Source organism: Saccostrea cucullata, unplaced genomic scaffold, assembly GCF_032062105.1.
Source record: "Saccostrea cucullata isolate Sc308-1 unplaced genomic scaffold, CSIRO_AGI_Scuc_v1 ctg430, whole genome shotgun sequence".
Lineage (NCBI taxonomy): Eukaryota > Metazoa > Mollusca > Bivalvia > Ostreida > Ostreidae > Saccostrea > Saccostrea cuccullata.
The window spans coordinates 1-13,834 of NW_026930981.1; the positions used below are offsets into that span (position 1 = coordinate 1).

The window sequence follows — 13,834 nt, forward strand, 5'->3', positions numbered from 1 at the left end:
AGTTCCCTGTTTAGTTTTAGATTTTCTTGTTTAGTTTAAGAGTTCCCTGTTTAGTTTTAGATTTCCATGTTTAGTTTTAGAGTTCCCTGTTTAGTTTTAGAGGTTCCTGTTTAATTTTAGAGGTTCCTGCCTGTTTAGTTTAAGAGTTCCCTGTTTAGTTTTAGATTTTCATGTTTAGTTTTAGAGTTCCCTGTTTAGTTTTAGAGGTTCCTGTTTAATTTAAGAAGTTCCTGTTTAGTTTTAGATTTTCATGTTTAGTTTTAGAGTTCCCTGTTTAGTTTTAGAGGTTCCTGTTAAATTTTAAAGGTTCCTGTTTAGTTTTAGAGTTCCCGTTTAGTTTTAGATGTTCATGTTTAGTTTGAGAGTTCCCTGTTTAGTTTTAGAGGTTCCTGTTTAATTTTAGAAGTTCCTTTTTAGTTTTAGAGTTCCCTGTTAAGTTTTTGATTTTCATGTTTAGTTTTAGAGTTCACTGTTTAGTCTTGGAGGTTTCTGTTTAGTTTTAGAGGTTCCTGTTTAGTTTTAGATTTTCATGTTTAGTTTTATAGTTCCCTGTTTAGTTTTAGAGGTTCCTGTTTAGTTTTAGAGTTTACTGTTTAGTTTTAGAGCTTCATATTTAGTTTTAAAGTTCACTGTTTAGTTTTAGAGGTTTCTGTTTAGGTTCAGAGTTCACTGTTTAGTTTTAGAGGTTCCTGTTTAGTTTTAGAGGTTTCTTTTTAGTTTTAGTATTCCCTGTTTAGTTTTAGAAGTTTCTGTTTAGGTTAAGAGTTCACTGTTTAGTTTTAGAGGTTCCTGTTTAGTTTTAGAGGTTTCCTTTTAGTTTTAGTGCTCCCTGTTTAATTTTAGAGGTTTTTGTTTAGGTTAAGAGTTCACTGTTTAGTTTTAGAGGTTTCTGTTTAGTTTTAGAGGTTTCTTTTTAGTTTTAGTGTTCCCTGTTTAGTTTAAGAGCTTCATATTTTAAGAGGTTCCTCTTTAGTTTTAAAGGTTCCTGTTTAGTTTTAGAGGTTCCTATTTTGTTTTAGGGTTCCCTGTTTAGTTTTAGAGATCCCTGTTTAGTTTTAGAGTTCCCTGTTTAGTTTTAGAGGTTCCTCTTTAGTTTTAGAGTTCCCTGTTTAGTTTTAGAGGTTCGTAGATTTTCCTGGAATCCACTACTCTATTCTTCAAGCAATCTTCGAAACATGTTTGTTTTTGTTCTGAAAAGTACTTATACATGTGTTACTTTTCTCTCTTTCCCCAGATAGGCATTTTTACAAAGAATATTGTGTTGAGATTTCTAGTAAGATGTTTGTCGTTTACAACGTAAAATGTAGATTCATTTGGTAAAATGTTTCCATTCTGAGTTTCAACATCAATCTCTTTGCTTAAACTGTCTCATGACTCAATTTTCATACTCTTCCCCCACTTTTTTAATATGAAAATCCGTATCTGCGATAATTTTATAACCTTTGAAGTTCCAAGTTTGAAATTGGTTCAGATGATCTGGAAACCATGGAAACGTGTGAAATTAACAGAACATAGAAATTTAGAAAATCCCACAAGCTAGGGCCGTTTGACTCGGATAAGTAAAAAATAAATCAAGCCAACCGCCACAATGATTTCTTAATTAGGAAAGAAACTAAAGCAAAATGAGTTTATTACGCAATTTATGTTGTATACCAGGTTTTGATAGTTGTCCTTTGAATTAATCATAAGGTTGCTTATTGCCTAATAATGTTTCAATAGGCAATCACTTTTTGTTCTTCAAATCGTGCTTCCCTTATCCTTTCAAACCGACTAAGAGCAGTGAGGGATCTTTTTCGTGCCAGCACCTACTGCGACACGGGGCCTCGGTTTATACGGTCTCATCCGAAGGACCGGTCTCCACGCCCCGCAGTGGGATTCGAACCCGCGACGTAAGGATTGACTCCTTACTTTGCGACTCTAGAGCAGACGCTCTAACCACTGCGCCACACTGCTCAAAGGCCCTGAGTGGCGAGCAAAGGACAAAATTTGTAGCCCTCCACCGGCAAGTGGTGGCGTCTCCATATGAGTAAAAAAATCTCGAGAGGGACGTTAAACAACATACAAATCAATAAAATTTAAAAAAAAAAACAAACCGACTAAAAGCTCATTTTTACGCATTCGAATTATTTTATTGAGACCCAAAGAAAGAAGAAAAGGAGAGAAAAACTTATTTGTCCATAGCCATAGCTTCATTTGTTTTATAAATTGTACCCTTCGTAGAGTATGCTCTTTCGTATCGAATCAACATGGGAAGATCTCCATATTTAGGAGATAATGGTTTAAAGCTACATAAAGAACGTCTTTTTCAAATAAACAAACCGAAAAACAAATCTTATAGACTCGATGGTTAGTTTTAATTATTTCGAGTTCAAAGGGATATACCGAATCAGCTTAGGAATGTTTGTTTATTGTTTAACATATCTCTCCAGAATTTTTCAATCATATCGAGACACCACCGCTTGCTGGTAAAGGGTCCTCGGTTTATACGTTCTCATTCGAAGGACCGAACACGAATGACGTAAGGATCAGTTCTTCCTCCGCGACTCTAGACGTTCTAATGCCCTGTTCACACGGAGAGTTTAATTCGAATTAAACGTAAGTTTACTGCGAATTAGCTTCGCGTAGCGTTCACACGGAGAATTTAATGCGAATTAGTTTACTTCGCATTAGTTTACTGCGCATTAAATTACTTCGCATTAGCTCCGTGTGAACGCCAAGCGAAGCTAATTCGAATTAAATTTTGGGGCATGCGTAATGGCTAAATTAAGTCAAATGCGTCATGTCGGTGGTCAGCTTGAAGTGCTTGTGCTATTTTTGAGTGAAAATCTAAGAAAAATGTGTTTATCACTAAATTATGTCTCCAGACACTGTGACATTATGTCAAATGCATCTGCTTCTGCATAAGGTGACGTGATTTGCAAATGACGTCATAATAGCCTTCCTCACGCCTGACTGTCGAAGTAAAATTTTAATTCGCATTAGTTTACTTCGCATTAGTTGTTGTGTGAACGCAATTTAATTCGCATTAGTTTGATTCGCATTAGTTTACTTCGCATTAATTTACTGCGAATTGAATTCTCCGTGTGAACAGGGCATAAGCACTGCACCACTCGGGCTGCTCAACTTAAGCTTGAAAACTAACATTGTTAAATGATAACGTCGCAGATACTGTAAACCAACTTTTATTCGAGACGACTTTATTTCGCGATTTACCGGGAGTAAACTAGTTCGCGACGATTAATTTTCGCGATCAAGCCGTTTTTGGAACTGTTTTTAATAGAAAAAAACTTTAATAAGTTTAAAATGAGAAATATTCGCGATGACGAGGCTCTCGCGAACCTCGCGAAAATTTCTCGCACGCGAATAAAAGTTGGTTTACAGTATATAAAAATGTTGAATTGAAGGTCACAGCAAGAGTTTTCTTTTCCTGTAGAAGTTTATTATTTTTAAATGGTTGATGGGAATACAAAGAAGGTCTGTAAATAACAGAACACAATTGCTGGCCATGGGAATTCTGATAGAATGTTGGAAGACTAGATCTTCAAAAATTGTGTAGATAATGTCTATCAGAGACTCGAGCATCTTTTAAATACCTGTTTATACTAGTAATAGTATCAGCCTCAGAGTACTCAGTACTCCTCAATGCAATCAGAGTTTTATTTCAACAAAATAATTTTGTAAATGACCAATGACACGGTGAGAAAATTCATGAGTTACATTTGCATCGAAAAAGTCAATATCACTATGATGTCAAAATGATCTGATAACTGATATGTAGAGTTTTATTTTTTTTTTTTTTTTTGATTTTTTTTTTAATTAATTGACAAAATGTAATGATAACGAACAGTAATTATTCTCAAAAGTCCATTTTAAAAAATACAAATTATATTCAGAGCCCACGGGGTCCTCTCAAAACAAAGATTGGATCAGATATCGAGAAGGAGTAACATTCCCTCACCAATCAGTTACATCTTCCGTGTATTATCATACTTGTTCTATGTATAATTTCATTATTATTGAAAGTATCACATGTTCTCACGCTGGGATGTTCTCATTATATCCTGTATTCTCATCAATGTTGCAGTTCGTAACTCATGGTACGGATATTGTCTGAGGGATTGTTGGTATGAGAATAGAGCAGAATGAATGTCCCCTGTGATCTGTTGACAGATCCCCAGAATCTGCCATGATATGCCTTTGAGTTTTTCAGGCAGATATACCCCCTGGTCAAAGTGTACTAGAGATTTTAGTTTAAGTAGAGCCCTTTGCGCACGCACGGTATCAGTGTGCATGGAGCACAAAATCTCTAGCATGTATACCAGTGTAAACAAGGGAATGGCCAGAATAATATTTCCATTTTGTAAAACAGACTGTTCTGGTATTAGTTCATGCAAGTAACAGATTTCAGGTGGAAGATCGATGTCGTCTGCTGTAGCCTGCCTCAGTTTTGTAGACAAAGACTGTCCCCCTATGGCCTCACTATATTTAACTGGGTCTATAATCCTATATAACACATGTGGCTGTGATAATTTGACTTCCATCATCTCATTAACAAAAAGGGCTTTTAAGTATCTAGCTGTCCGATAATAATACATGACTAAGTACAATGTATCAGAAATACATCCAAACTTGGCTGCTAAACTCAGCATGTGACAGATCTTTTTGTCAACTTTATACATCAGTTTGTTGGCAACTGTGTTATAACACCTGTTTAACAATAAAAATGAAATTGTTTGAAGTACATTGACTGTAGATTTCTGTAGCAAGACAAATTGATACTGTGTCAAGCGTAATCCTATCAAATATTCTATGATGCTTAGACACTTAATGCAACGACGTAGATCCATAACGAGCACTAAATGCGTTTTACTTATCACATTGAAAAGTTCAAAATCAAGCTGATGCTCTGAGACGAGATTGTATTCATGGATGCAGATAGATTGTCTAGGATTACGGAGGACATTTATAAGATAGGGCCTGATGGTGGGACTGTGAAGCAGGCAAGCTATTCCATTCTCATATAATCCATAAAGTCTTAGAAATAAAATCTTCTGTGCTTCACCATGTATGTTGGTCACAAACATATTGTTTTCTGGAATGAAAAAATTAGGACAGACCCCCTCGTACACCCATTTAAGGAGGAGCTTGAAGCAGACCCAGAAAGCCTCCAGGAGATTTTGTGGACACCAGTGAGCTATTATGTTTTGTTGAATAACCCAGAAAACTGATGTCTTCATGTGATAGGAACACAGTAATTTATCCTGGTCACCCAAAGCGCTATGAATTATTTCTTTGAGGAAAATTTTAAGTAAACCATAGGTTAGGAATTGACAGTGGTTCATTGAATAAACAAGTTTTAGTTCTGCTAGAGAAAAGGAAATTCTCCATTCATCGTCTGCGTGCTTTCCTAATTTGTGTCCTATTGCTACTAAGTGACATCCATTTTTTACTATATTATGAAGAATATGAGATTGAGGCCAGATTTGACACCTGTCTATCCATGAGGAGGCAGATGGAGGCCAAAATTTGCACTCAAAACAGAGAGCAAAATCATATTCTTTGTCTCCTAGGTAGCCACTTTGGCAAGGTCCATGTTCAGTAAAATTTTTGGGGACTCCCAATGGACATGCGATCCGTCTATATTTAGAACTGGAGATATATACTTTGCCATTTATTCTGACAAAGAAGGTGGGAACCTCTGTTTGTATAGCCATCATTGGCCATGGCGCAAGCAATGTGAATCCAGGAGGACTCTCAGAGCAGTCACACAGAAAAAGCCATTTTCTGTTTATATTGAAACTCATTGCTTGATTTAAGTCCCAGACAACTTGATAGATGCTGAAACATTTCATCAAGTCCACATCAGATCCCTCAAGTCTGAATCCTTCTCTATAACTACCACTCCATATCAAATAATCCCCCCTTCCGAAGACGAGTTCATTCCTAACGATTTCTCGGATGTCCTCTACTTCTCTCCTTATGTTAATCTGTGTAGAAGTGCCCACTTTATGACATAGTCCAGCAAACACAGACTCTGACATGCGCTGGATACCAAATTTACTGATGGAAGTAAATAAATTAATTAATAGCATTTTTACAGCATGAATTAATTAATATTGCTACAGAATTACTTAATATTGCTACATAAAATTTAAAAAAAATGTATAAGAGAATTTGATTTTGAGTAAGCTGTAGAGCAAAAAGACCTTAGGGATTACCCGGAATCTGTATGTCTGTCCGTCCGTCTATTCGTTTTTACATTTCATATCTCGGGAACTGTAAATGGTAGAGATTTGATATTTCGCCCATTAATTGATTGATGCTGTGACTTTTGTAATATTTCAAGGTTACCGACCTCGTGACCCTTGAACTTGACCTTGACTTGCTTTTCAAAATAAGACATAGTGACGATATACAGCATATTTTTGACAATTAAAATTCCGGGGTTTTTTTATTATGTGCGCGGTTTGCCAAAAAAATATTATGAAAAATAAATTACAATCAATTTGACCTTGACCTTTGTCTTATAGTTAAAAAAAAACTAAGGACAGTTAATTTTAACATGTTGTTTTTGGCAGGAAAATGCTAGAAATACCATCATGCACCATTTCAATTCTTTTTTAAAGTTTTGATGGTTGGGGAATCTTATTTTATACTTATTTATGTATATATGATTGCCGGAATCTATAGCATTCCTACTATCTGTGGACGGTTTTATTTTCTTTAATTGCAGACAAATAAATGAACTATAATGCCAGTTGCAAATAAATAACATACTTCTGTCATGTTGTAAATTTTGTATTCACGGCCATCCGGTTAATTCAAAATTCACATGACACGTCTCCAAGAATTATTTGCATTTTTAAAAATGTTAGGAAGCAGGCTACACATTTATTCCTTTGAACATTAGTTATTATAACTCACCATTTTGTTGATTATATTATAGTCCTTGCTTGAACAAATATCAGTTTCATACTTATTGTATTAACTTTAATATGATAATTCTAATATTATGTCTATAAGATTTTTTTAATAATTACATGTAGATAAAAGTTTACTTACACCAGTGACAAAGAGTAGGAAGCCATTTTTCTGTTGAAATTTTTTTTTGTAATTTTCAGATTTATATATATTAAATATGAAACGGAGCAGTCACTGAGATATGACAATTAAAGTTCTTGTTTGCTTTATTATGTAAGTGTTACAGGAAAGAACCCATGCAATCGTCACAGGAAGGAAACATTTGCTGGGAAATATTTTAGCTGTCAAACCATGATTCTATCAAATCTACAATTACGAGGGGCGTTTATTAAATAATATCATTAGCTCGATTTCATACAACATAGAAATCATATGACATTAAGCTTGGCTTTTTCTTTGCATTTTTTTTTTATTATGGGAAGCTGGAAAACATTGGCTATTCGAGACACTGCATTAAAAAGAAATGGTCAAGAATCAGTAAACTAGAGTTGAATTAAACGCTTCATTAAAGCAGCTGTAAAACTTGTTAATATCCCTAACTAAAATATGTGAAATTTACAGCAACCAATTTCTGTTTCGTAGACACGTAAACAGGTGGATTTCAATAAACAGAAATTAAATAATGGGCATCAGAAATGAATACCGTCCTTGGCAACTAGTTCTTACAACAACCAATTCAATTCAATAGTATATTCTCGTAAACCGTACAACAGTATAGAGAAAATACAAACATAAATTATGTACAATACATATAATACAGCATGCGTGAGAAAAATAAAGCCAACAGTAAAAAATGACAGTTTCCTAAATTAAGCAGCCAACTCTCTCAATAATAGACCCAATAGATTACATAGTATAACTAGTTGAAATTTATTGTTTTAGATTAAATAATGTTCGGACTCAAAACTTTAGTATTTGTATGGTATACATTAACCTGGAGGGGTAACTCTCTTATTAACTATAGTAATGAATTTATAAAGGTTATTGATAACGGATACTTTTTTACATGAAAATAAATTTGAAAACTTGAAAGCACTTGGTCGAGTTGTATATGTTGATGGGATTAACAATTTTCTGCTATCATTTAGAGCTGGACACGACATAATATAATGGTATTCGTCTCCAATATCATTATTACATAGAGTACATAGTCTTTGGTTTGAGGGTATATTACTCCATCGGCCTATTTCTATGGGTAATTTATGATTACTGGTTCTAAGTCTTGCTAATGTAATTATAGTATTAGTTGACACATTGATATTTAAATATTGCCTAGATGTAAAATTACTATTAGTGAACAATTGATAAATTTTGCCTTTACTTGATGCATCACAATTTGAATTCCAGTTTTGTTTGAATTGATCAATGAGTGTTTGCTTAATTATATTTAACAACCATTTTTCATTTTCTACATTTTGAGACATCCAGACATAGTTCAAACCACATTCTTGTAAAATATTTTGTATACATTCAATCCATTTAGAACTACAATTAACATTGTTGTACATTGAATAGCTGTATAAAAAATTATATAAAATATGATATAATTTTTTTCTTTACATTTCAAAAGTTTTACCCAGAATTTTATCATTCTCATTTTAATGTTTATACTCAATGGATATCTACCAAGCTCACCATAAACCATATAATTTGGAGTAGATGTCTTAAGACGAAGTATAAGTTTACAAAATTTTAGATGAAGTTTCTCAATAATATTTACATTTTCAAATCCCCATATCTCACAACCATATAAAAGGATAGGGATAACCATTTTATCAAACATATCAATTTGACAATCAATGGACAAATTTAATTCTCGTGCTTTTTTTATTATGGCGTACATAACTCTTGTTGCTCTTTGCACACTATATTTTCTAGTACTATAAAATGATCCAGTTCTTGAAAAAAACACTCCTAAATATTTAAATTCTTTAACAATTTCAATCTCATTATTATTGTAAGTAAATACTACATTAGAAGATTGTCTGCCCTTACCAAACATTAAAATTTTTGTTTTATCAACATTCACTTGTAATTTCCATTTTTCACAATATTTTTGAAAACAATTGAGTTGATATTGGAGATCTTCCTTAGTTTCAGACATCAATACAGTATCATCTGCGTAGAGCATAATCATAATTCTTAAGTATACATCTAGCTTTTGTTCAATTTCTTCAGACAGATTTTTCAATCCAATAACATTTTTCTCCATTAAGAATTCTTCTAAATCATTTAGATACAATGCAAAGAGAAAAGGAGACAAATTTTCACCCTGGTGAACTCCGTTTTGACAAGGAAAATATTCAGAAAAATCATTGTTATGAGATATTCTAGACTTACAATCATTATACATATTAATAATAACTTTAAAGTATTTTCCCGTTATATGATATTTAACAAGCTTTTTCCACAGTCCTACTCGCCATACTTTATTAAATGCAGCTTTAAAATCAATAAAGGCACAATATAATTTCTTTTTCTTAAATAATGTCAGTTCTATCAATGAATGAAGTACAAACATGTTATCAATGGTAGAATAATTTGCCCTAAAGCCGCTCTGGTTTTCCTTAATAAGGTCAATATTATCCGCATATGTGGTCATTCTTCTACACAATACAGATGTAAAAACTTTTCCAAGACAACTTAACAACATTATAGGACGATTGTTTTGTGGATCAGTATAACTACCTTTTTTCTTATAGATTGGTTTTAAATTTCCAGCTAACCATGCCTCTGGGACAATACCTGTATCAAATACTAGATTAAACAATTTTACATACAGCGACACCATAACGTTAATAGATGACTTAATGTACTCATTTATAACAGTATCAGGTCCTGGAGATTTATTGTTTTTAATTGTCTTCATCACACTCAGAATTTCATCTGGGGTAATAGGGTCATTAATAAAGGAACTATCAGCAAACGATTCCACAATATGATTGTCTAGTTCGTCATCTGAACCTTCTGATTCGTGTTCATTTTCATTAACATTCTTAAAATAATTATAAAAATCTACAATATTTATGTTATGGTGCTCTTTAGGTCCTTTACCATTTACAATATTCCAATATTCTTTTGGGTTTGAACTTCTTAGTTTTTTAATTTTACGTTGCAATTTAGCTCTATAATCTTTGTATGCCTTATTTAGAGTAGATTTATACTTTCTTTGGGCATCTTCCAATTGTTGTTTGAAAATATTAGATCCATATAATTTGTATCTACGTTTATTTTTTCTACAAAATTTCCTTGCCTTGTAGCAATCATCGTTAAACCATTGTTTAGTTCTTTTATTTCTATCAGTATCAAAAGTGCGTGGGAAAAATGTACCAAATGTAGTTTTTGCTGAGGATAGTAATAGATTAGCCGTGCTATTAAACAGAAGATCTACATCGCTTTTATGAATATTATCAGGGTCTGATATTTTGTTGTCTAGAGTTTGCTCAATATTCAGCAGTTCTAGTGCACTTATGTTGGTACAGAATTCATTCGATTTTGTGGGATCCCACGATTTAATTCTTTCTGGTAAATTTCTTTGTGGCACATTTTCTAATTCATTTTCATCACATGTAATACAATTTAGATGACATGTCAGGGGCATATGAATATCCGAGTACAAACAATTAAAATCTAATACATCAAAATGTCTTACAAATTTAAAAAAATCTGCATTGCATATGAAATAGTCAACAACACTTGATCTTGTAGTTGTAAATTTCCCCCTTTCTTCATCTTTTGGTACTCTACCGTTCATTATATATAAACTATTTGCCTTACAAAAATTCAGTAGCTGATATGTACATTTGCGAAAATTCAACAAATTATCACTAATTACGTTTAATTGACTTTAAGACACAAAGCAAAATTGATAGAAATCATTTTGGGGGTAGTACACACTGTTTTAAAGAAATATTTGATAGTAAAAAAGTTTCATAATCAAATGTCACCCTATATTTTGAAAAATGAGTGAAAACGACAGTGTGTAGGAATATCTTAACAATTATTTGAATTTAAAACAGTCTTATCCACGTTTGTCGGAAATTCAGACAGTTAATGAAACCATTTTGCTTTAATCCCTCAAAACAAATTTACAATAAGATACACTTGACAAAACTGCCAAGGCCTAAAAAGAGCAAAGAATTGCAAGAGTACAAACAGGTTTAATATGCTATTTTTTTTTATTTATTAGCGATTTTATTATTCAAATTTATATCCAGGGATGAAGTTCAATTTCCGGAGGAGTCTAGAAGACAATTTTTTTGCAAAAAAAAATTGAATGATTTCTAATAGGAAGGAAACAGAATGAGAAATTCACTACATTAAATTTCATCATGACAGCGTCCAAAACCACAGGCCATGAAGAGTAAAGGAGTTTTGGGGATAAACAGAAAGTTAAGGTTTTGTCACACCAACAGAATTTACCAGATCTTTCAACCTTTGACTTGTTTCATATCCCAAACTTAAATAAATATTTTCCTGAAAGCAAAAAAAAACAAGTACAGCAAAATATAGAATCTGCCATATTCCAGGGTCCATCATTATAAAATATACTTAAGTCTGAGAATGCTCTCAAGTCTAAGAATTTTCTCAAATCCAAAATTCTCAGACTCAGCGGCCGTCATAAAAAAGTTGAGAAAAATAAAAATTCCTTAAACTCTTTAATTCTTTAATTCTCAGCTGAGTAATTCTCAAGAGTTGAGTTGAGAATTTTTTTTTTTATTCTCAAAGATTTATGACGGCGGACCCTAGCTGGGTCCGCCGTCATGTATGCAAAGGATCATACTCAAAAATATATTCTAAAAACATTTAGAAATTGAATTAAAATATCACGGACATGTGTTTTAAGTAAAAGACAATATTTTAGTTAAATCATTCAGACTAAATCATAGTTAGTTTTTCTGTTTCTTAACGTATTTTTCAAGTAAAATATCCAAGTATGAAACAGATGTGAGAGACTCTGTAGTATCTTTTATCTCCAGCTTACCAGGACATATTATATCGACATAAGAATGGAAATTACAATTGTTACGAGTAATTGACAATACATGTACGTCGTTGATATATCTAAATGTCGAGTTGAAGGCCACAGCAAGTGCTTTCTTATTTTCACACATAAGATTTTCTTAAGTTCTGCTTCATATGAATACAAAATTGTCATTTTTTAATTCAAGAATCTTTTTGATGTCGACTTCAGAGTACTTGTCTGTACTACCGAAATGTTTTTATAACAAAATAATTTTGCAAATGACCAATTACAAGGTAAGTAAATTTACAAGTTTCCATTTTCATTGAAAAAGCAGTCATTTTAATTCAAAAGCAGCTGTCAATGATATTGAAAACCCTAGACTTTTATTTATCCTAGGGAATTGTTGTGTATAAATTGAAAAGTGTTTAATCTGTTGATTTTAGTAAAATCTAGTGATTTCAAATTGTCCAAAAGTTTCTGGAAATTTTTAAGAATAAAAAAGGGATTTGAATTGATGACCCATATCACTGGTCTCGAAAAATTAATATAAACTGTAAGACCATTACAGGCACGTAGCATCGTTTAAGTTCACCTGAGCCAAAGGCTCAAATGAGCTTTTCTGATCACATTTTGTCTGTAGTCCGTCTGTTCGTCTATCCGTCTGTAAACTTTTCACATTTTCGACTTCTTCTAAAGAACCCCTAGGCCAATTTCAACCAAACTTGCCACAAAGCATCCTTGGGTGAAGGGGGGAGTCAAGTTTCAAACCTTATTTCACTACTACTGAATCATCTTTGAACTAGATCAATTATCATTTACAAGAAGAATCAAATTTAAGGCTTTATATATCACATGTTCTTTTTTTCAAATAGGAAGTCAAAATATGTTGGTCAATGGAAATCAAGTTTCAAAAGATAGAGAAGGTCGACAAAGTTTTGACCAAATACTTCTAATATATATATATATATATATATATATATATATATATATATATATATATATATATATATATATATATATATATAACCGGAAGTTTCTCAAAGAACTTTGTTCATCTCACGACCATTGTAAACTCTGATGCAATCAACACACGTAAAGAGGAAACCAACATTGACAGAAATAAACATTGGGAATCATATATCTCTTATAAATCGGTCGATTTGTAAACCACCTGTTTTAGGATTTTCTCATTTGGACTATCCATGAGAAAGGCATATACTCGTAGTATAAAAGATGAAGATAAAAGAGTGTAGATAAAGCTTACAAAAAAGTTAGTTTACTTAAGAAACCAAAATTCACTTTATAAGAGAAGTGTAAACCGGTACGTATTATTTTAGGTGAAAGCTACAATATACTGTTGCGGAGGGGGGCGGGAAAGTCACTTTGTATAACAAAGTCAGTTTTACAAAAAATTGTTAAAATCAGATTTATTACATAGGAAAGTAATTTTTTACAATTAGGTGTTAATCATATAATTAAAAATTACCATTACATGGATTTTGAAATGTAATTAATTAAATTACAATTACTTTGCAAATGTAATTAATTAAATTACAAATTACATTCATACACGTTTAAAAGTTAATAGTCATGTATATTCCTTTACATTTATGACAGATTATTTTACAACATTTTTTACAATAATATTATTCAAAGCTTCATACATTTTTCAAATACTGTGTGATAAAATATATTATTAATTTGAAGATTTTCCTGCCATGCTGAAGATTATTTCCACTGGGGTATTTGTGAGAAAAATGCATACATGTAGCTACTGACTTGTAGAAGGTTACAGATGATCTTACCATAGTTCATGTGTTTAAATTTTGGAATTATTTTTAAACTTTCCCGTAAACAAGTGATAGATTTATGCTAAATGTACTTTTG

General features: G+C 32.4%; 1 protein-coding gene across 1 annotated transcript; it reads right to left on the reverse strand.

The window, feature by feature from the left end:
- Nucleotides 1–4,025: 4,025 nt before the first annotated feature.
- On the reverse strand, nucleotides 4,026–6,041 carry LOC134230834 (uncharacterized). Its single transcript, XM_062712688.1, has one exon. The coding sequence runs from the start codon at nucleotides 6,039–6,041 to the stop codon at nucleotides 4,026–4,028; it is 2,016 nt and encodes a 671-aa protein (XP_062568672.1).
- Nucleotides 6,042–13,834: the final 7,793 nt, after the last annotated feature.

Coding starts and splice junctions, on each gene's coding strand:
- LOC134230834 (XM_062712688.1), bottom strand. CDS start 6,041: ATGTCAGAGTCTGTGTTTGCTGGACTATGTCATAAAGTGGGCACTTCT.